At 41.3% G+C, this 21,691-nt stretch overlaps 1 protein-coding gene across 7 annotated transcripts in view; it reads left to right on the top strand.

Moving 5' to 3' along the window:
• The window catches only part of pigg (phosphatidylinositol glycan anchor biosynthesis class G (EMM blood group)), a 107,564-nt gene extending 86,105 nt beyond the window's left edge, over positions 1 to 21,459 (top strand). For 4 of the 7 annotated variants that reach the window (XM_061834941.1, XM_061834938.1, XM_061834942.1 and 1 more), the window contains 4 exons: positions 199 to 508; positions 1,258 to 1,421; positions 15,822 to 16,060; positions 16,146 to 20,350. In XM_061834941.1, the coding sequence (XP_061690925.1) occupies positions 199 to 508; positions 1,258 to 1,421; positions 15,822 to 16,044 (697 nt within the window). In that variant the 3' untranslated portion in view covers positions 16,045 to 16,060; positions 16,146 to 20,350. Of the gene's footprint in view, positions 1 to 198; positions 509 to 1,257; positions 1,422 to 15,821; positions 16,061 to 16,145; positions 20,351 to 21,135 lie in introns of those variants that run through there. The other 3 variants (XM_061834940.1, XM_061834939.1, XR_009797115.1) reach the window with 3 other exon arrangements.
• The last annotated feature ends 232 nt before the right edge of the window (positions 21,460 to 21,691 follow it).

The raw sequence follows: 21,691 nt of genomic DNA, 5'->3' as shown, positions 1-21,691 counted from the left end.
GTCTCATTGAGGGATGTACCTCAGTTGTTTTAAACTTTGAAATGCAGTAAGGTATCTCTAACAGCTGCAAACCTCTGTTAAGTGTTATTTTCTAATTACCACAGATATTCATTATTTTAGAATGTATTAAGAAGTGGAATAAATACATGCCTTTAGGAATGACCCTGCTGTGTCACTGTCTTTTTTTTTTTTTTTTAGGGGCACCGTTGAAGCACGCTTTGTATACGTGTTTGTTTTGGGTATCCTCTTCACGGGTACAAAGGACCTGTTGCGATCCCAAATCATCGCACCTGATGCCAAATTGAAGAACAGGGGGCTGTGGGAGATTTACAGTGGCCTGGTCTTGTTAATTTCCCTGTTGTTTCGTGCCCACAACCTGCCAGTGTTGTGCTGTTGTCTGCTCATCCAAACACTTATGGCTCAGTTCATCTGGAGGAAGCTTCATTATGATGCAGCCCAGACCACCATTATGCACTTCTGGTTTGGTCAGGCCTTCTTTTACTTTCAGGTAAGCAACAATACCATAAACAATTTACAGAAACATTGTCCAGAAAAAGTTGTGGTTTTTAAGCAGTCTTTAATAATGTACAATATTTCTCAGGGAAAAAATATATTCACGCTACTGTTACAGACCTTCTAGAGGATTTTGAAGTTGTAGTCAACCAAAACCTCATCGTAGCTCCACTCACCTACAAAGGTATTGGAAGGGCAAGGTCAATTTCTTTGTTTTTGTTGCATATTGAAGACATTTTGGTTGCATATCATATTCATATTATATTCATGGTTGAATATCAGAATATCAGAATTCCAGCTATTATTTTATGGTATTTACATCTAGATATGTTAAACAGAGAACCTTCAGTTTGAAGCCACCAACTTTTCAAGTGAGCAAAAATATTGTTGGAAAATGTGACTGACAGGTGTTTGCAGTTGCTCAAGTTTTGCCTTTTAGATTGATTGCTTAAACATTAGTGCTCGTTTTTGGCTTTGGGGTTGACCTGTGAAAAGTGTTTAAGCAAACATGAAGACGAGATAGTCTACGGCAAAAAACTAAATTGTTTTGAAGTTGAGAGAAGAGGGAAAATCAATCAGAACTATTGCACAAACATTGGGCATAGGTAATACAACAATTTGGAATGTCCTGGAAAAGTAAGAAACTACTAGTGTACTGAGCAACAGACGTTGAACAGGTCGGCCAAGTAGGTGTCATTGTGACATATTTGTAATGCTAAAATAAAATGTTCCGTGCTTTTGCAGGGTAATTCCAACAACATTTCAACAGTCGACATCTCAGTGTGGTTTGTTGGTTTAGATAACTTCGTTGAAGCTCCCGCCATCTTCTTAACAGCCGTCAGTACATATGCCGGGCCACTGCTTTGGGCTTGCCACCTTGTCTGTTACCTCAGCTCAGAGAGAAACAGGTAACTACATATGTACTGTATAAACTATATTGTAACTCTGTTGGGCTTGTTATCTTAAAAATGTATCTGATGCTGCTTTCTGGAACTTGTTTAAATCCTAATAAGCTCTGTAGAGCAGTACTGCTTACAGTAAAGAAAATAAGTATTTGAACACCCTGCTATATTGCAAGTTCTCCCACTTAGAAACCATGGAGGGATCTGAAATTTTCATCATAGATGCATGTCCACTGTGAGAGAGATAATCTAAAAAGAAAAATACAGTAATCCCAATGTATGATTTTTTTAAACAATTTATTTGTGTGATACAACTGCAAATAAGTATTTGTACACCTGACAAAACCAATATATTAATATTTGATACCGTAGCCTTTGTTTGCAATTACAGAGGTCAAACATTTCCTGTAGTTTTTCACCACGTTTGCCCACACTGCAGGAGGAATTTTGGTCCACTCTTCTACACAGATCTTCTCTAGATCAGACAGGTTTCTGGGGTGTCGCTGAGAAACACGGAGTTTCAGCTCCCTCTAAAGATTTTCTATTGGGTTTAGGTCTGGAGACTGGCTAGGCCACGCCAGGACCTTGATATGCTTCTTATGGAGCTTACATACACACTAAAGCACTTGCTGAGATGCTGGCTAAAAGTGTAATCAGTGTGTATTAATACGGCATTCATTATTCGTGGGGGTGAAAGGAACGTAAACCTCGCAAATGATGGGGTAACACTGTATATTATAATCTGCATTTTCAAAAGCGCACTGAGATCCAACAACACCAAAATTGACATCTTTTCCTGAGTCAATATTGAACATTATATCATTTAGCACCTTGATAAGTGGAGATTCAAGTATTTCTTACATTTTGATTCGATTAAAACATTTCAAAACGGATTAAATTTTCATTTTATTTACGGAGACAGCAATTTAGAATGCAAGTGGAACACACTTTGGTTGCTGGCAACATTGAATTTGTAGTTTAAAATGGCATCCCATTAAATGACTGTTGGACTTCATTCGACATTACCATCATGTCAAAAATATTCTCATGTGAAATTATGAAAATATTTTGGAGGGATCAAAAAAAATTGTTGGAAATTATCACAAAAACACTTTTAGGGTGGGCTTTATGTCCAGTATATGACGAAAATGACAAAAATGGTGCATCTTTTTCTTGATTCAGGGTAGCTAAGGGCTTTTGGGATATATGTTCAGAACATTTAGAGCTCCTAAAATTAGAGGAGGGCTATAATTCTACAAAATGGCGGAAAATTAATTCAAATTAACCACATACCCATAAAAACTACATTTTTCAACATCATTTTCCATTTACAGTTGGCTTCTCTTGGCTACTGGCATATATGTGAAAACCACATACGCGCATTTTTGCCTAAATACCACACAGAGAGTTTATTATCAATATCATGTAGACCATTATGTGAAGACTATTTCAAGCAAAGCAACACATACAAGCCTTGCAGAATTCTTTGCATCACTCCACAGTGATCTCCAGAACACAGAAGTTTCCTGCAACCTACTTTCAGTGGAATTTCTCAGATTCTCTTTGATGCAGTCAAGGCAAACTACAAGCTTGATGTAGTCAAATCTGTCAAAGAGATGGCAACTACACATACCAAAGAATGTGTATCTTTGGCAAACAGAATTCTTCCCAAAATGGCTGATATACTTGGCATGCAGAGGGGAAAATATTATGATTTTGGAGGATATGAGAGAGAATATCCAGTGGCCCAGAATATCGACGAGGCTCCTGTTCACAACTTGCAGTTGGAAAGGCAGTGTGGAGATACAGATCAGTGGCTAAAGAAGAAGCCTAGTTTGGACACTGTATCTCGTGGCAATATACTAAAGCTGACTAAAGACTTGCGCCAAAAAGATGCTTCAAGTGATTTCCGTAAAATGGGCCCTGAGGTCAAGATTATGAATAATATTACTGCAGACTGGAACAAACGCCAACAGGATCTTAGAGCTGCTGGGCTTAGTAAGAAGGAAGCTAAACTGCTGCACATTGAGAACAGAAAACTAAATATTTTGGACAGACTGAAGGACCAAGGCGGACCATTCACAGCCGCTGAACATGTTGATGAGTATCTTCAGAATACTGCACTGACCTAAAGACAAAGACCAAGAGAATGAAAGACGAAGTAACATATCACTACCCAGAACAAGCAATGTCTTCAGGATGTTCAACACTGAAGGTCGAAAGTGGAAGATGCTGACTCCTGAACAGTGTGGTGATAACCTTACGGTTCTGTTAGGCAAGACCAAGGACAGATCTACATTTACACTGTCAGACTTTTGTTTGGCCATGGAGCAACTTCCCTGACACTATATCCAATAGCTGAATGTGAATAGCCTGACATGTGTCAGACATACAAGGATGCATACTGAATATTTCTGCAAAATAACGATTTTAAAGCTCAAGTGTCGTCAAACAGATGATTTTTGGTACATTATTAATGAAAAACCCACAGCCAATATGGTCCCATGTGCTTTTTCACCACAAAACATGATTTTGACGTATGCAGCTTTTTGTAACTCCCGCCATGAAAATTCTCTCAGGAATTTGTTGTCGAGAAGAAGCAGGAAGTGACGTAAAGGATAGTTGCGCCCCCTTGTGGACTCGTTTGTTTCCATTAGTTTTACTTCCGCGAAGGTAGCTCGTTGTTCCTTCGTGTTAGCCAAAATGCCGGCTCATTGCATTGCTGGACATTGCTTGAACACTCGGGAGAATGGAATTACCCTTCATAAGTTTGAAAGAGACACTGTTCGTTGTGAAAAATGGATTGCACGGGTGCAAAAGACGAGAGGTTCATGGGTTCCAAATAACAGGTAGGTGTGTATACAGCTTCTAAAAAAAAAAAAAAGAATAGTTTGGGGCGGAACACGTAATTGGTCTCTCTCATAACGTAACAACAGATCCGCCCAGCCAACAATGTCTCACTCAGCCTGCAACATAGCTCAGCTCCACCCCCTCCTTATATAGCACGGCGGGCCGAAACTCAGCCACACCAGCTGAGGCGCCATGTTCGGCGGTCACATCTTCCGCGAAGGCTGCGCGTGGGGCTTTGCGACGGGGGCGGCTCTGAAGAACCCAGCCGAGAATGCGTTACTCAGCCGGCTCGACTGTGACTAAAGCCACACCGGCCGGCTACGATGAGCCGCGATGGCTCATCTCCGTCGCGGGAGTGGATCGGACGGGATGTGGTTTGGCCGTGATCAGATAGCATCTGAATATGGCTCGAAACAATAGTGTAATATTGCCCCAGTAACTTCACTCGGTTGTGTGGTGTTGTCCTTTTCGAAAAGAGCTTCCGTGTCAGAAGGTGCGTTGGAAAAATCCGAATATCTTGGTTGTTCGGCTTCCATAGTAGCAGGCACTGCGCGTTTTCAACGGTGGAAGTTACAATGACGTCAAGGACAGATGACGCGACTAATATGGCGACCACTTGGATGTCGAGGGACACTCAATTGTGCAACTTTGTGCATGGATGACGCGCTCTCCGCTTGCTTTTTTTTTTTTCGTATAGACATTGAAGTGAATACTGTTATATGTATTTTCCATTACAATATCTATTTTAGAATGTTTATAGGGATGTCACCCGCACTTTAAGGATATAGTCATGTATTTCATAAAATGAAAGTAGGTGCAAAAAGCAAATTCACAGAGAGAAATAACATTTAGATATCTTCTTTATGTACAATAAAGGTTTATTTAAACTCATTCCCGGGTGTTTTTCCTCCAAAAAGGGATTTATAGCCTCCCCCTACTAAAATAGTGATTGTCAAAATGTTGTAGAAGTATCACTAATAGTCCGCGGTCACCATCTATTGGGATGGAAAAAAAAAATCCTTGACTTAAATGTAGGAAACCTAAACTGTACATAATGTGACAGTGTTTTTTTTTTTTTTTAAATCCAATAGACTACATCTCAGTACAATCCAGTACACTTACAGTACAATACTTTCACATTTAATCTTGAAGACCAATTTATTATTTTATTTGGATACAATGTTTATCTAACAATACATTTTAACTGAATCATTAAGGGAAGTTATCTATTTTTTGTTCACTTAAGATCCATCCATCTTCTACCGCTTTTCCGGGTCAGGTCGCGGGGGATGTAGCTTCAGCAGGGATACCCAGACTTCCCTTTCCCCAGCCACTTCTTCCAGCTCTTCTGGAGGGATCCCAAGGCATTCCCAAGCCAGCCGAGAGACATAGTTTCTCCAGTGTGTCCTGGGTCGTCCCCGGGGTCTCTTTCCAGTGGGACTTGCCCTGAACACCTCATCAGGGAGGCATCCGGGAGGCACCCGAATTAGATGCCCCAGCCAGTTCATCTGGCTCCTCTCAATGCGGAGGAGCAGCGGCTCGACACTGAGCCCCTCCCAGATGACTGAGCTTCTCACCCTATCTCTAAGGGAGAGCCCGGACACTCTGTGGACGAAACTCATTTCGGCAGCTTGTATCCGGAATCTTGTTCTTTCAGTCACGACCCACAGCTCATGCCCATAGGTGAGGGTAGGAACGTAGATGGACTGGTAAATTGAGAGCTTCGCCATTCGACTTAGCTCCCTCTTTACCACAACGGACCGATACAAAGTCGGCATCACTGCAGACGGTGCACCGATCCGTTTGTCGACCTCCCGCTCCATTTTTCCCTCACTCCTGAACAAGACCCAAAGATACTTGAACTCCTCCGCTTGGGGCAGGCTCTCATCCCTGACCCAGAAAGGGCACGCCACCCTTTTCTGACTGAGGATCATGGTCGCAGATTTGGAGCTGCTGATTCTCATCCCAGCTGCTTCACACTCAGCTGTGAACCGCTCCAGTGAGTGTGAGATCACGGCTTGATGAAGCCAACAGAAACACATTATGTTGAGGTCACCCAACCAGACACACTCTACAGCTTGGCTGCACCAAGAGATTCTGTCTATAAAACCTGTGAACAAAATCGGTGACTAAGGGGCAGCCTTGTCGGAATCCATCTCTCACCAGAAACAAGCCCGACTAATTGCCAGCAAGGCAGACCAAACTCTGACAGTGGTCATACAGGGACCGAACAGCTCGTATCAGGGGGTTCGGTACCCCATACTCCCAAAGAACCCCCCACAGGACTCCCCGAGCGACACAGTCTAACATCTTCTCCAAGTCCACAAAACACATGTACACTGGTTGGGCGAACTCCCATGCACCCTCGAGGATCCTGTCAAGGGTGGAGAGCTAGTCCATTGTTGCACGGCCAGGACCAAAACCACATTGCTCCTCCTGAATCTGAGATTCGATTTCCTGACGGACCCTCCTCTCCAGTACCCCTGAATAGACCTGACCAGGGAGACTGAGGACTGTGAGCCCCCTGTAGTTGGAACACACTCTCCAGTCACCCTTCTTAAAAAGGGGGACCACCAACCCAGTCTGCCAATCCAAAGGCACTCTCCCTGATGTCCATGCGATGTTGCAGAGGCGTGTCAACCAGGACAGCCCCACAACACCCAGACCCTTCTCTGAACTTTGGGTGAATCTCATCCACCCCCGGGGCTCTGCCACCAAGGAGCTCTTTAACCGCCTCGGTGACCTCGACCCCAGAGATAGAAGAGCCTGCTTCAGAGCAACCAGACTCAGCTTCCTCATGGGAAGGCGTGTTGGTGGAATTGAGGAGGTCTTTGAAGTATTCTCCCCACCGACTCACAACATCCCGAGTTGAGGTCAGCAGTGCCCCATCCCCACTATACACAGTGTTGACAGTGCACTGCTTCCCCCTCCTGAGACCAGAATTTCCTCGATGCCGTCCTGAAGTCATTCTCCACCTCACCGAACTCTTCCCACGGCTCAGCTGCCTCGGGAGTCCCACAGGCCAAAAATGCCGATAGGACTCCTCCTTCAGCTTGACAGCATCACTCACTGTTGGTGTCCCCCAACGTGCTTGCGGGTTTCCGCCACATAAGGCACCGACCACCTTATGGCCATATCTCCAGTCAGCCGGCTCAGCAATAGAGGCGCGGAACATCGTGCACTTGGACTCAATGTCCACCCGCCTCCTACGGGACGTGAGAAAAGTTCTTTTGGAGGTGGGAGTTGAAATTCCTTCTCACAAGGGACTGTGCCAGCCGTTCCCAGAAGACCCTTGCAATACCTTTGGGGCTGCCACGTCGGACCGGCATCTACCCCCACCATCGGAGCCAACTCACCACCAGTTGGTGATCAGTTGACAGTTCCGCCCCTCGCTTCACTAGAGTGTGCGGTTGCAAGTCCGATGACACGACCACAAAGTCGATCATCGAACTGCAACCTAGGGTGTCCTGGTGCCAGGTGGACACCCTTTTGCCTGAACATGGTGTTTGTTATGGACAATCCGAGTCCAGTCACAGAGCACCACTCGGGTTCTGATGTGGAGGGGCGTTCTTCCCAAACACACCCTTCCAGGTCTCGAGATTCAGGACCTGTCCCCTTACCTGCAGGTGGAGGGAGACTACCCTCTCATCCAGGGTTTTGGAGTCGTACTTTGTCTGGTCCCTCACCTAGGACCTTTTTGCCATGGGTGACCCTACCATCGGGACACACAAACACCTCCGCCACGATAAGGTGATGGCTTGAGGAGGGGACTTAAGATCTTGGTATAAAAATGTACCAAACACTGCCCCGGAATTTTTTTAAATTATGAATTAAAATGACTGAATAGCAATTATTTTGACAGGTAATCTCTGTAATGCTGTATAAACTAGCTCCATGGATGCAAGTCCCTGACCAATTATCTTTTACCAAAAACCAAAACATTAAATCATGCAGGGATTAAAGCCAGTTGTTCCCCTTAGCCTACCCTTGCTTTTACTAATTAATATTGGGAAGAACAAGAGAATCTCACAAGGCATGATGAAATAAATTCCCCTGCAGCTCTGTCACGATGATCTGTTTCATTAGGCATCTGCAACAATCGGGCAAGAGCCCAAATAACATTTAATCTCACAGCAAAATTGATTTGCCAAGCGCCTGTTAAAGCATCCTCTCAAACGTTCACATGTTTGTGGCTCTCCCTTGTGAGTCGTTAGGATGTTGTTTGGTCGGCCCATCTCTTTCATGTTGTCCTCTAATGAATGCTCCAGTAGCTGTAATCCTTTTCATGCTGCTGCTTGAAGCGATGTGATTTATGAATTTAAATATAGCTTAACTGTTCTCAATGTTAGACTGACAAATACAGTGGGTATGGAAAGTCTGCAGACCTCCTTCCATCATTTTTCAATGTTTTGTTGCATCCATTTCCTAAATCCCATATTAACAAGAAAAAAAAGAAAAACTGAATTGTTGACATTCCCGCAAATTTCCCTTTGCCGTTTCCAGTGTCTCGCCATCGATTCATTTATTCCTTGTTCATGAGCAGCAGGTCTGTTTCCTTGTTTATCGGCGAGCTTGATTGATTTTAATTTGAAAGCTGCGTTGTAGAAATTTCTTCTTGCACTCTCCATGATGACTGTCTGTTTAAACTATCCACACAGCGTGAAGTTACATTAAAATTGCGTCTTCCTCGGCACATATATTCCACCCGTCTCACTTACCTTTTCTGCTCGAGCACCCCTTGTGGCCGAAAAAATCCATTAAATGGCCGCATCAGAGCATAGGGTGCTGGGTTGAAACAATGTGAAAAAAGTAGTGGCTTGTACGTCGGAAATTACGGTACTTAGAAATTTTGGACAAAGTCCTCCTTTAATGATTATTTGAGAAAAACAGTGCATCAGTTAGAACATTAAATATCATGTCTTTGTTAGTGTATTCGATTAAATAAAGGTTGAATGTGATTTGCAAATCATTCTATTCTGTTTTTATCTGACACAATGTACTAACTTCTTGAGAATTGGTTTTGTATTTTTTTTAGTTTTATTTATTTTTGCGGGGATTATTTGTCAAGTGTGAGGGGGAAAAAAAAAATCACAAAACTAAAAACTCAACCAAAAAAAAAAGTATTAACTTACAAATAGATGAACCACCATCCACAAAGAAAATACAGGTACGGTCTAACAGTCCAAAGAATTTGAATTGCACTTCCTCATACTGCTTTTACACTTAGATTACATGCATCACATTTTACAGGAAAACAATTCATGAGACACATGATGTAGTATGGCCTGATTAAAAAAAAAAAAAAAAAAAAAAAAATTGTTTAACCCACAAAAAAATTTCTCACGTGATTGTTTTTCTTCGCTTTTTGCTGCAAAACTGCAAAATCTGTATTGGAGGTTTACTTTTACCACCTGTATCTCCAGTGAAAGTGCAAAGTCTTTTTTTCCCCCTTCTTTTGAGAGTCCATAATTATTGTGATGAGACTTGTCAAGTTTTCTTGCAGTAGTGGCAGCGAGACAAACTCGTGTGCATTCACATCTGCCTTTCATGGCGGGAGAAAGCACCATTTTGAGACTCTTGGCCATTCGTTTTCCCCAAAAGACACCATTCAGTTTTTATGAAGGTGCTAGCTAGTTTTTCGTGTTTCTGTTAGCAATATGTGGCAACAACAACAGCTTGGATATAAAATTTAGTCTTGTTGCAAAATTTGCGCTTGGTCTGTTAAGCAGTCAACACAACACCACTGCCTGATGGCGTCACTTCTCGTAAGTGAACTATAATTCAAAAATTCACATTTAACCTCCCTTCCGTATCTGTGCTGTATTTATCCGCAATAAATTCAAAATGAACGGTGAAAGTTCAAGTATGAAATAATTGACAAAAAGGATTTGGACATTTTTGCTTTAATTTTACAAACATCAAACGTAATTTTTTTTTTTTTTTCTGGGGTTCTTTCTTCAACATGTTTGTTTATTGTGATAACATAACATGGTGAACACACAGGACAGGTCCACAGATGACAAATAACCACAACACATTTCTCCCTCCCTCCGAAACTGGACTCCTTCCCATGTCCTCTACTTCATCTCCATTTCTCCTCTCCCCCTCTTTAGAATCTGCTTCAAGTTCCCTCCCCCTCACCTGGGAATTTTGCCTAGTAAAATGTCCTCATTTACACACCAGTGCAATTTTTCTCAAGCAAGAAAATTGATTTATCTTTTTTTGTCCATCTTTTCTTACATTCTTCCTACTGGCCTGCATGTTAAAGGGGAAATCTAGTGTTTTGCATGAACAGTGTATCCAATAGGTCATGTAATATGTACCCTATTTTGACAATGTGATGCTAAATCCTCTCTCATTTAATAGTGTTTTGAGAAGTGTTTTGTTGACAATTACAAATTTTCAGGGGCGCTGCCATTTTTGAGAGTCACCTGATGTACGTGGGCGTATGTGACGTGTTCAGTGCCGATCCAAACGCTGGATTACATGGGACACCATTATGCCCAGCGCTGATTTCTTGGATTTATCCTCATCTGATGAAGAAATAGCAGTATCGGTTGATTGGGAAGATGGAGGAATACTTTCATACAGATTTGAACCTGTGGTTGTAATTAATGTTGAATATTCGGATGGTTCTTCGGGTGAAATGACTACTCTGACTACTCGGAGGCCTACGCGTGGCATAAGTGCCTAAACAAAGGCCCTCGGGAGCTCGGGGCCGGCAGCCGCGGATGGTTCTTCAGACGGGAATGACGCGGAGTCTGACGAGTGAGCTCCGGCGGTGGGCGGCAAGCCAAGCTTTCATGCGGCGAGGGCTGTTAGCTGAGCTTCGGTGGTGGCGGAGGCCTGTAGCCTAGCTTCTTGAGTAGTAAGAAGCCAATGCAATGTATTGTGCCTCTCAAGTTGAGAGAGCAACTGTTGGTTGCTTCTTTGACTTCCATGAGATCGCAGGACCCTGTTTTGTTAGGCTGAAGCAGTACCCTGTGGTGCTTCGTTGATCTTGAACTGAAGATGCCCAATCAGAGTTATTAAAGGCCATTAAGTTTAAATCCTCCTCATTTTTCTTGAAACACACCTCATAGTCACTTGTACCTTTCAAGTACATCCAAAACGTGTTTGCCAGATACTAAGTTTTCTGCTTTTGGTTTCGCCAGAGTTTGTGACAGTTTGCTTACTATCCAGCTAATGTCTGGCCTGATACAAGTCATGGCATAAATCAAACTGCCAACAATTTCACGATACTCTTTGGGATTCACAACCTCATTTGTATCTTTCTCATTAGTTTCTGGTTTTGGTTCACATGGCATGTAGCGTGGTTTACATTTTGACATTCCAAAGCTTTCAAGCATTTTTAAGATGTACTTTTTCTGACTCATTTTGATTTGTTCACCATCTTGTTCAAACTCAATACCCAAGAAGTATGATATTTCTCCTAAATCCTTCATGTTAAATCTGGACTTCATTGTGTCTTTGAATTCGTTTAGGATGTCATTCTTGCTTGCTGCAATTATTCGATCTACCCAAATGATGACCAAGATCACATCATCTTCAAACTGTATATACACAGTCGACAGATTTCTTACAAAGTTATCTTTTACCAAGTGATCATGTAGAACCTTATACCAAATACTCCCAGAGTGTTTTAAGCAATAAAGGGATCGTTTTAATTTGTACGAGCTTCTCTCCTGTCTTAGATGTCATTTCAAAACTTTGTGGTTGCTCTAAGAAAATCTCTTCCTCTATAGGTGCATGTAAATATCCTGTTTTAACATCCATTTGGTGGACAATGGGTTCATTTTGTAAAGCTATCTGCATCAACACTCGTACTGATGTAATGTTTGCTGTCAGGGCAAATGTCTCGTGATAATATATACCCTCTGTTAGTGGATTATACACCGGGTAAGCGGGGCAGTTTCTACTATACCAGACAAATATTCCTTTCTCACAACTGGTGTCTAATTTCTTTTTGTCATGTATATATATGCATGTCACTTTGACCCAAACACCCACATTTTGGAGAGGTCTGGCTTTCATCCTGTCATCAGAAAATATGGGGTATTTTTGGTCCTGTTATTGTAACATCTGTTCCAAATATGAGCTGCATTTTGAACGGCTTTAAGGTCATAGTACCTTTGGTAATCACTTTTCAAGTAGCAAGCACCTTCCCAACTCATAGAGCGTTCTCCACTGTCTTTCAGCAGTTCCATTTTGATGAGGAGAATGTGGAGACAATGTCTCATGTCTTATGCCTTTTTCTCTCAATACTGACTGAGAGGTATTGCATGTATATTCCGTACCGTTATCAGACCTAATGCATTTTACATTGCCAAATGGCGCACTGTTTGCAAGACATTTTTCTGTTGCTAATGTAGCATCATTCTTATTTTTAAGGAAATAAACAGATATTTCCCTGAAAAATCATCTGTGAATGAAATGGCATATCTATAACCGTCTTGACTGGTCACCTTGATGGGGCCAGACAAATCTGTATTTATCAATTCAAGAGGTGCAATACCTTTTGGATCAGCTTTCCTGTTTCTGTTGTTGGTAAATTTTCCCTGTGTACAAACATTACAGTCTATTTATATGTTACGTGTAATTTTCATGCCATCTACCACATTTGGTAATTTTCATGCCATCATCCACATTGCAGTGTCCCAATATCTCATGCCATGTTTTAACATCACAAGTAAGGCTCACTTTGTCTCTGCGCAGGATATCATTTACAGAGTCATCAACACCTTGTTGCTGGGTATTTTCTGTTCTTACGTAGTATAGTCTCTCGTTTTCCTCAATGCAGAATACAGTTCCATCTTTGGTGATAAATTCGTTTCCTCCATCTTGAAAGATCCCTTTTTCTCCGTCAGTCGTGGCTGCTTTCACAGAGACTATGCTCTGGGGGTAGGTTGGGATGAATGATGCTTTCTTCAGTGCGATAGCAACATTTTTTTCTTTAATGTCCTGAAGAACTACTTCAGCATCATCACGTTTTAATGCCATGTTGTTTCTCCTGCTTCCATCGGCGAGTTCCATGTAGTGTTTTTCTGGATTAAACGTCTCATCAAATCTGAATTTGTGGATCTCATTCATAATGTGTGATGTAGCACCACAATCTATCATCACTCCATTTTTCTTAATGTTATCTGGGAGATACTGTTGACTGACCTCGAAAACAAATGTCTCTTCCTCTTCATGTTTCTGTTCTCTTTCTGCAGTTTGTTTGGTATCATCTTTTTGCTTGGATTTTCTTCGGCGTGTATCATCGTTGTGTGTAGAGCTTCTGTGATAGTGACACCACTTTGGTATTCCTTTTTACTGACAGTGTCTGGATATGTGGCCACGGTTTCCACATCTGTAGCAGGTCACTTCCAATTTCATCACATCGTCCATCTTAGGTTTAGTGTCAAACATTTTAGTTTCCTCGTAACTTGGCAGCTTACTTTTGAACTGTGTGAACATTAATTCTTCATCACTCTGTGTTGTGTGAATGGGAAAAGGTTTGTAGGATTCTGGAAGACCCTTCAGAACCATGGCTATTACCTGTCCATCACAAAATTTCCTCCTTTGCACTTCTCAGGGAGGTCTTTTCAGCACGAATAATATAGTCTGTTATAGTTTCTTCAGACACTTTCTTTAGGGAAGTTAGCTTGATGTATAGGACAATAATTCTGGGTTTGCCCTGACTTGCGTAATGTCTTCGCAATATTTGAAAAGCCTTTTTACCGTAGAATCTACTGATGTGTGAATCAGTAATGTATCTTTTCTATGGAACCCAGTACTCTGTCCTAAAAGTCCAATGTGATACAAATAGGCAAATAGACATTATGTTTGTGCGTGTGTCAATAAAAGCAACGTGAGACTGCTTTGAATGCTCAGTAGTGCTTATATTTAGTCACGGCTCTCCACATAACATTCGGAAAGGTCCATTGGCTTGTTGGATAAATCTCAGTCCCAGTCTCAAGTCTTTTGCAGACTCCAACAGGTTTTCTTCCAGAATGGTCCTGTATTTGGCTCCATTCATCTTTCCATCAATTTGAACTATCCTCCCTGTCTCTGTTGAAGAAAAGCAGGCCCAAACCATGAGGCTGCGACCACCATGTTTGACAGTGGGGATGGTGTGTTCAGGGTGGTGAGCTGTGTTGCTTTTACGCCAAACAGATTGTTTTGCACTATGGCCAGAAAGTTTGATTTTGGTTTCATCTGACCAGAGCACCTTCTTCCACATGTTTAGTGTGTCTCCCAGGTGCCTTGTGGCAAACTCTAAATGAGACTTTGTATGGATATCTTTGAGAAACGGCTTTCTTCTTGCCACTCCTCCATAAAGACCAGATTTGTGTAGTGCACGACTGATTGTTGTCCTATCGATAGACTCTCCCACGTCAGCTGTAGATCTCTGCAGTTCATCCAGAGTGATCATGGGCCTCATGGCTGCATCTCTGATCAGTCTTCTCCTTGTTTGAGGTCAAAGTTTAGAGAGACGGCCGGGTCTTTGTAGATTTGCAGTGATCCGATACGCCTTCTATTTCAATATGATTGCTTACACAGTGGTCCTTGAGATGTTTAAAGCTTGGGAAATCTTTTTGTTTCCAAATCTGGCTTTAAACCTCTCCACAACAGTATCTCAAACCTACTAGGTGTGTTCCTTGGGCTTCATGATGCTCTCTGCCCTTTAAACAGAACTCTGAGACTATCACAGACCAGGGGCATTTATACGGAAACTTGATTACACACAGGTGGATTCTATTTATTATCATCATCAGTCATAATTGGATCATTCAGAGATCCTCACTGAACTTCTGGAGTGAATTTGCTGCACTGAAAGTAAAGGGGCCGAATAATATTGCACACCCCACTTTTCAGGTTTTTATTTGTTGAAAACGTATGAAATAGCCGGTAAATTTTGTTCCACTTCACGATTGTGTCCCACTTGTTGTTGATTCTTGACAATAAATGAAAATGTTATCTTTGTTTGAAGCCTGAAATGTGGCAAAAGGTTAAAGTTCAAGGGGGCCGAATACTTTCACAAGGCACTGCACATATTATAGTTTGCTACCAAAATGTACAACATGAATGCAGACTTCACCGAACGGGGGGGGGGGGCGAACGCCACCTTCACTGCCCGCCCTACCAAATAGCCCTGGCACGAGCCATTGCGAACTGTCGGCTGGTCCCTATACTAAATAAATGCAGGGACCTGCGTCAAAGCAGGGGATATGTCTTAAAACTTTCCCAAGCAAATATGAGCGTTCAGTTGAAGAATTCCATACCAGATTGGTCGTGGCCCTTTAACAAATGTTTGTTGTATTATATTTCAACAAAAAAAGTGATTCTGAAGCCGATTGTTAAACAAGCAAGTCGAACTGGTGTCAGCTGCTGATGTTACTCACTCATTTGGCCAGACACCTTAAAAGCACATACAAACACTCCAATCTTTGGTGACTTTTAATTAAATATTTATGACATTATTTCATACTTTAATGTTGTTTTCCTTTATTAAAAACAAATTGTTGTTGATCTCAGCCTTCCCTTCGCCGACGATGCATTTTTCCTCCACAGGAGTCCTGTTGCAGTCGGTCACGGTTGTTACTGTTTGGCCGTGCTGAGGTCGGTGCCGGCTGCGGCCTACATAGTTCTGGTGACCGTCCTGCGCTACCATCTCTTCATTTGGAGCGTTTTCTCTCCCAAATTACTCTACGAGGCCATGCACCTCCTGCTCACGGCCGCTGTCTGTCTCATCTTCAACACTGTGGAGCAAAGCCACACCACTGCTGCATCGTAGCCCATTTTCTTGGCAAGTAAGAGAGTTTGTGCTCACTTTTATGAGGCAAATGAGAAGTCGAATGATGTGAAAATGTTTTCCTTTTTTTTGACAACTTTAAGATCTCAGGGACTCCCAGGAAGAAGGCCGCTCAACAGTACTGGACAGTAATTGTTTTGCTCCTTCAGACCTGTGAATCCAGCTTTATATTTGAGAGGAAGTACAGGAAAATACAGTACTTACATGAAAGTTATAGTACGTCACCATGACTCCTTTTTTCACCCACCGTTGTTATAAATATAATCATTCAGCGTATTTGTGTTCCTATTGGTCAGTGGTGAGGAAGTGCACCATTTGAAAGGGTTGTGGAAATTAGCAAAATCTAAAATGGTCTAAACAGCTATACATTTATGTTTGATATACCTGTCTGGAGAAAAAAAAAATTGAACTAAGGCTACAGGGTTAACTTTTAAAGCGCACAAGGACCAGTCACAACATGATCACTGATTGCGCTGTCAAATGTAAATTGAAATGCTCCGCTTTGAACCAATCAGAGAACTATTTGTGTGGTGTACGGTAGCACTGGATCACATGAAGAGCTTTGAAAACATTTTGATTTTCCAATGTACTTCAATGAGTTGAACAAAGTTAGAAAAGGCTTTTAGTATGCTGTCGTCAGCCCAACTGCATAATTGACAAAGCCATATTTAACTTACGGGATGATTGATGTCAACAATAATGGAAAAAAAAAAGTTTTTTTTTTTTTCCATCCAGGTCCTAGTACTCGTCAAATGTTGAATCGCAGCAACCTGACTCTTCTGGTTGATTTTTTTTTTTTTTTTTTTTTTTCATTTCCTGAAGCAATTATGCTGTTAAGATGATATAAAATTTCTCAAGAATGTCACTGATTAATTGGGCAGCATTTTCCCGAGGGCTTCACCAGGGGCTCCTTAAAAAGTATGGCTTAATGGTTTTGTTTGTTGTGATAGGTAAGAGCAGTTCTTGATAACATTTTTTGATATTTGCAAGCTAGCGATGGCTTGAATTTGAAATGTAAAGTGAAATAGGATTTGAATTTGAAATTCCACAGAAAACAGGATTTGAATTTAAAATGTAAAGTGATCACATTTTCAATAGTTGCTACAATTCGCTGTCTCAAATTCATAGTCTGTGCCACCAGGCGGAACAGCCAGCCAATCGCAATTACGCTTTCTTCGTAACGTGACGTCACATACTAAGAAAGTGTAACTGGTTTGGCTGGGTGCTTGGTTCTGACCTTAAGTAACCTTGCCTGGTGGCACAGACTGTGGATTTTAGACAGCGAATTGTAGCCAGTTGAATTGTTAACATTGAGAAGTTACACTGAAATACAACTATTGAAAATGTGATCCCTTTACATTTCAAATTTAGATCCTGTTTTCTGTGGCATTTCAAATTCTAATCCTATTTCACTTTACATTTCAATTTCAAATCCCGGTGGCACTAATCTACTTCCATAGGAAACTCTTTTGAGAGATTAACATCCACACAGGCTCCCGCTGGCCGGTGATGCTTGTCTGCATTTCACTCCAGTGGACAGCGTCGTTGACACCAGCACCCAACCGACTTCCTGCTCACCCACTTTCTGTAGATAGTTTTCAACTGTTGTTGCACACCTTCCGGTTTAGAAAATGGGTGCCATTTTGGACGAATTCGAGTCAACAAACCGTAACTAACCACAAATCAGTTCATGTATGAATGGGTGCGCACTCCTATGTTATCGGTTACTCAAACGAAAGTGGGCGTTGTAAAGCGTCTTTCTTTCACCCGCCAGCTATGATCGAGAACCAGTGCGAGAAAACTAAGCAGTTATCAACCAAATGGCGACAACTGTGTCTGTCTTATATCAGCAGAGCAGATCTAACAGCCAAATCATTCCCTTATGTCAGAGTTTGCTCAGAGCATTTTGTTCTTGATAGGTATTGGATACCTTTTAGAATTTCACACCTACTTAGCAATAAGTTCTGTGAAAGAGAAGTATTCTTTAGGGCCAAGGGCGGACATAATACTCGTGTGTGAATGCAATGCACGTCTCTCAAAATCTACTCACGAAAGCAACTAAAACTTCCTCCTCAGAGTCCTCTAGAATGAATCCATCTTAATCTTTATTTCATTGTTTCACATATTCGGTTTGCACTTGCTTTTCTCATCCCTCCCCCCAAAGCGATCGTTATGAGCACGTTTGCAAAAATGAAAATAATAATCTACACCTCTTTCGTTGGTATAATCAACATAATTTAACAACACTGACTGTAATCACGGAAATGAATACTTTCAATACCATTCACTCAGAAATGAAGTCGCCTCAGCATACATATTTAAATTGCATTGTGTGGTACACTAACCTTAGCATTGTGGTGACACAGGTTGCTTACAATGGAGACTGCCGCATCAAGAACCTAGCTATTGATGAATTGGTTGTAAGCCTCCAGACCATTGTAATTCTTCAGTTGGTCCATGGTATAAGCGCTTGTTGGGAAGAGGAGATAGTTGACAATGTCTGGATAGGTTACCGACGCCCACATTTGGGTCCTCCATTTGTGTTCAAGGCATATGGGTCGACATTGTCAATCAAAGTAGACTTCTTGTCGAAACGGTTTCTTGAAACATCTAATGAGGCCCAATAACTTTCCAAAATCTTTTGAGCCATCATGCGTCACTTTTAAGTCGTACGAACATTTGCGTAACTCCTGTCTGTATACAAAAGGGATAGAGTGAACAGTAGTCAACCCATCCAACATAGCCGCGTGCCCAGATGAGGTCACGTGGTCGAAAACTATCTATTCTGTTTTTTTCATCTTAAGTGTAAAGCGTCTTTGAGTGTTTTGAGAAGCACTGTATAGGTTTTTTTTGTATGCAGTAGAATCTCAGAATTCAAACGTCTCTGGCGGTACCCAAAAAATATGCAGAAAAAAAGGCCTCGGTTTTCGACCCAATTTTGTCTTCGAACATTGAGCGAAGCTAAACAAATGTTAACCGTGTAGCCGACTTGAGCTGAGCGATCGTGAAATCACACGGGGCAATGCCGAGATGAGCCGCTGCCCACTTCGAGTCAAGCAGTCACTCATACTCAAGCCAGTGCAGCATGCACCTGAGCAAGTGCTTCTCAAGATTTTTTTATTTTTCAAGTATTTTATTTGCCATGAGCTCAAGGAAAGAGATCAGTACTTCCATCAGCGAAGGAAAAAGGAAAGTTGTGTGAATCACAGTGTGTTTAAGGAAGGAGATAATCGCTAAGTACAAAAATGGGGTAAAATGTTTGTTACGGCTCTAGCGACCATCATATGGCTATGTCGACTATTCCTATCATCGAAAGAATAGGAATGTAATAAAAGGCAGGTTGGTGTTGCCAAAGGAGTGACTGCCATTACAAAGTAAAAGCCACGGATAATGGAAGAAATGGAGAAGCGACTGGAGAATTAGGCGCAGTCAAATCATGGAAGGCGACTTCGGTGTAACACTTCCTCCTTCCCTATTAAGTCCCTTCGATGCCATCGCACCGCCACCAGAAAGGTAAATTATAACGGTTTAAATGTATGCATTTTTGATTTGTTTAAATGCAGTTTGTACATGTTTTTGTCATTTTTATTGTTTTGATCCCATTTTAAATATTTTATCTTTGTTTTCAAATAATTCTACTTACATAAATAGGAATTAAAATGGGAATTTACTATTTGAAGATTGGAACGGATTAAACTCATTTACTTTATTTCCTATGGGAAAATGTTTCGTTAGTTGAACAACTCAGACTTTGAACACTTCAAAAGAGCAAATTATGTTCAAACTGAGGTTCCACTGTACTATATAATTTTAGCTCTATACGCACGATCAAACTAATTGGGAAAAAATGTATCATGTTCTTCATAAAACTAGTTTGAAGGTATTGATTTATTTATTTTTTTTATTCTTATTGGTTGTCGTTTTCTGAATTGTAGAACTCCACTGCGCCAAATGAAGTGCAAGTAAACTTTTTTCTAATTATCTTTTTTTTTTTCCCCCTGAAATTCTTTGTAAGAGCATACAACTATTTCATGACAAATAGTCCTCATGTTCTGGTTTGTTAATGTGATTGTTGTTGTGGTAATTACGAAACCTACTGTGTTAGCATGTATGTGAGCTCTGGTGAGTCTCCTTAATTTGAATTATCTGTATTTTTGTCAGTTCTGTCAAGTTCTGAGGCAAATGTCACACTAGCATTGCCAGGTGTGTTTTTATGAAAATATTTTCTTACCGGGTGATGCATTATGTGCTTCGATAAGAATAAATAAAAAAAATGATCTTTCATCAATTAAGGTCGTGTGGTTGTTGCTGGCAAATTTCAAAACTTAGCTTTAAAAAAAAAAAAAAACATTCAGACGTAAATGAACTTGCTTGTTTCTCGTCAGTTATTAGTACAGATCTTGATCTTGTTTGGAGGCAATGTCCTGTCTTCCCTACAGGTCAGATGACATAACAGCGTTTGGCTCACAGATTTTCTGCCTGACTAGTCGACTTCTTCGCTACTTTTAAGCAGGGTACACACACAATAATTTTTCTTTATCATCTCTCTGAAATGACGCATAATGTAATTATTTGTAATGTGGCCTTTGAGATTAGAACGTTGCTTGCAGAGTCCAACAGAGACTGGCACTTTGCCTTCTTGGGGATATCACATACAAATATAAGATTAGCTAACCCGCACGATTGCCGTCATCTGAAGTTGTACCTCCCTGAGATCAAACAAAATATGTACTTTTTTTTTTTTTTTTAATTTTAACTGCCATTTTCAGATGCATAGCCGCTCAAGCAGGTTTGTGGTGGTGCAAGAGGGGAGTTTGAAATACTCTGCTTATTTTTATGATTCTACCCGTTTTAATGCTACTTGTCCAGTCCCCCCCCCCACTCTTCGGAGAGTGAGCTTGGTGACACTGACCGCATCTGAAGCTCTTGCTGTACTGATTCTGCACTGACCAACTGGGACAAGAGCTCTGGCCAACCCGTGGATCTCATGAATCCGCAAAAGCATACTGAAGTTCTGTTTTTTTCAATGTAGGTGCATGTGTGATTTGCTTATGTTTATTATGGTTCTTACAGGTGTTGTGATTGCGCAGGCATGTGTAGCGAGAGGGTGAAAAGGAAAAAAATAAAAAAGCGCAGCGATGGGAAAAGTTGCCTTATTGTTCACCACTTCCCAACTCAGCTGTGCAATGAGAGAAAAAGGACTCAACCCTAAGGACAACAACCTTGGCCCCAGTGAAGTGCAACATATCACATGGGTGGACCTTTTTTGTATTGATTTTGTAAAATATACTGTTTAAAATGTTATTTGTTCAATATTTATTATGGAAGGTCAACCAGCTAACATTGATCTGGTACATTGTATATATACAACAGCAATGATGTAATTAAATAGATGTAAGGAATTGTTTTTCATTTGCGCAATGTTATCAACATAAAAACATCTATATGGTCTTCCCCTTCAAATTTTGGGGGGTGGAGGTCGAGCTCTGCTCCAAATAGAGTAAGAGTTATTGATGCCAACCCCAAAATATTTATACTTTTCTATAGAGCCCACAAGATGTTGGGAAAGCATACTTCTCTAGTTGACAAGACAAAAATAAAATGCTCCCCTCACTTAAAAATGTTCTAA

The sequence above is a fragment of the Syngnathoides biaculeatus genome, chromosome 11 (assembly GCF_019802595.1).
Source record: "Syngnathoides biaculeatus isolate LvHL_M chromosome 11, ASM1980259v1, whole genome shotgun sequence".
Taxonomy (NCBI): domain Eukaryota; kingdom Metazoa; phylum Chordata; class Actinopteri; order Syngnathiformes; family Syngnathidae; genus Syngnathoides; species Syngnathoides biaculeatus.
The sequence above is the reverse complement of the archived record's forward strand: the minus strand, read 5'-3'. Positions and strand labels throughout refer to the sequence as shown.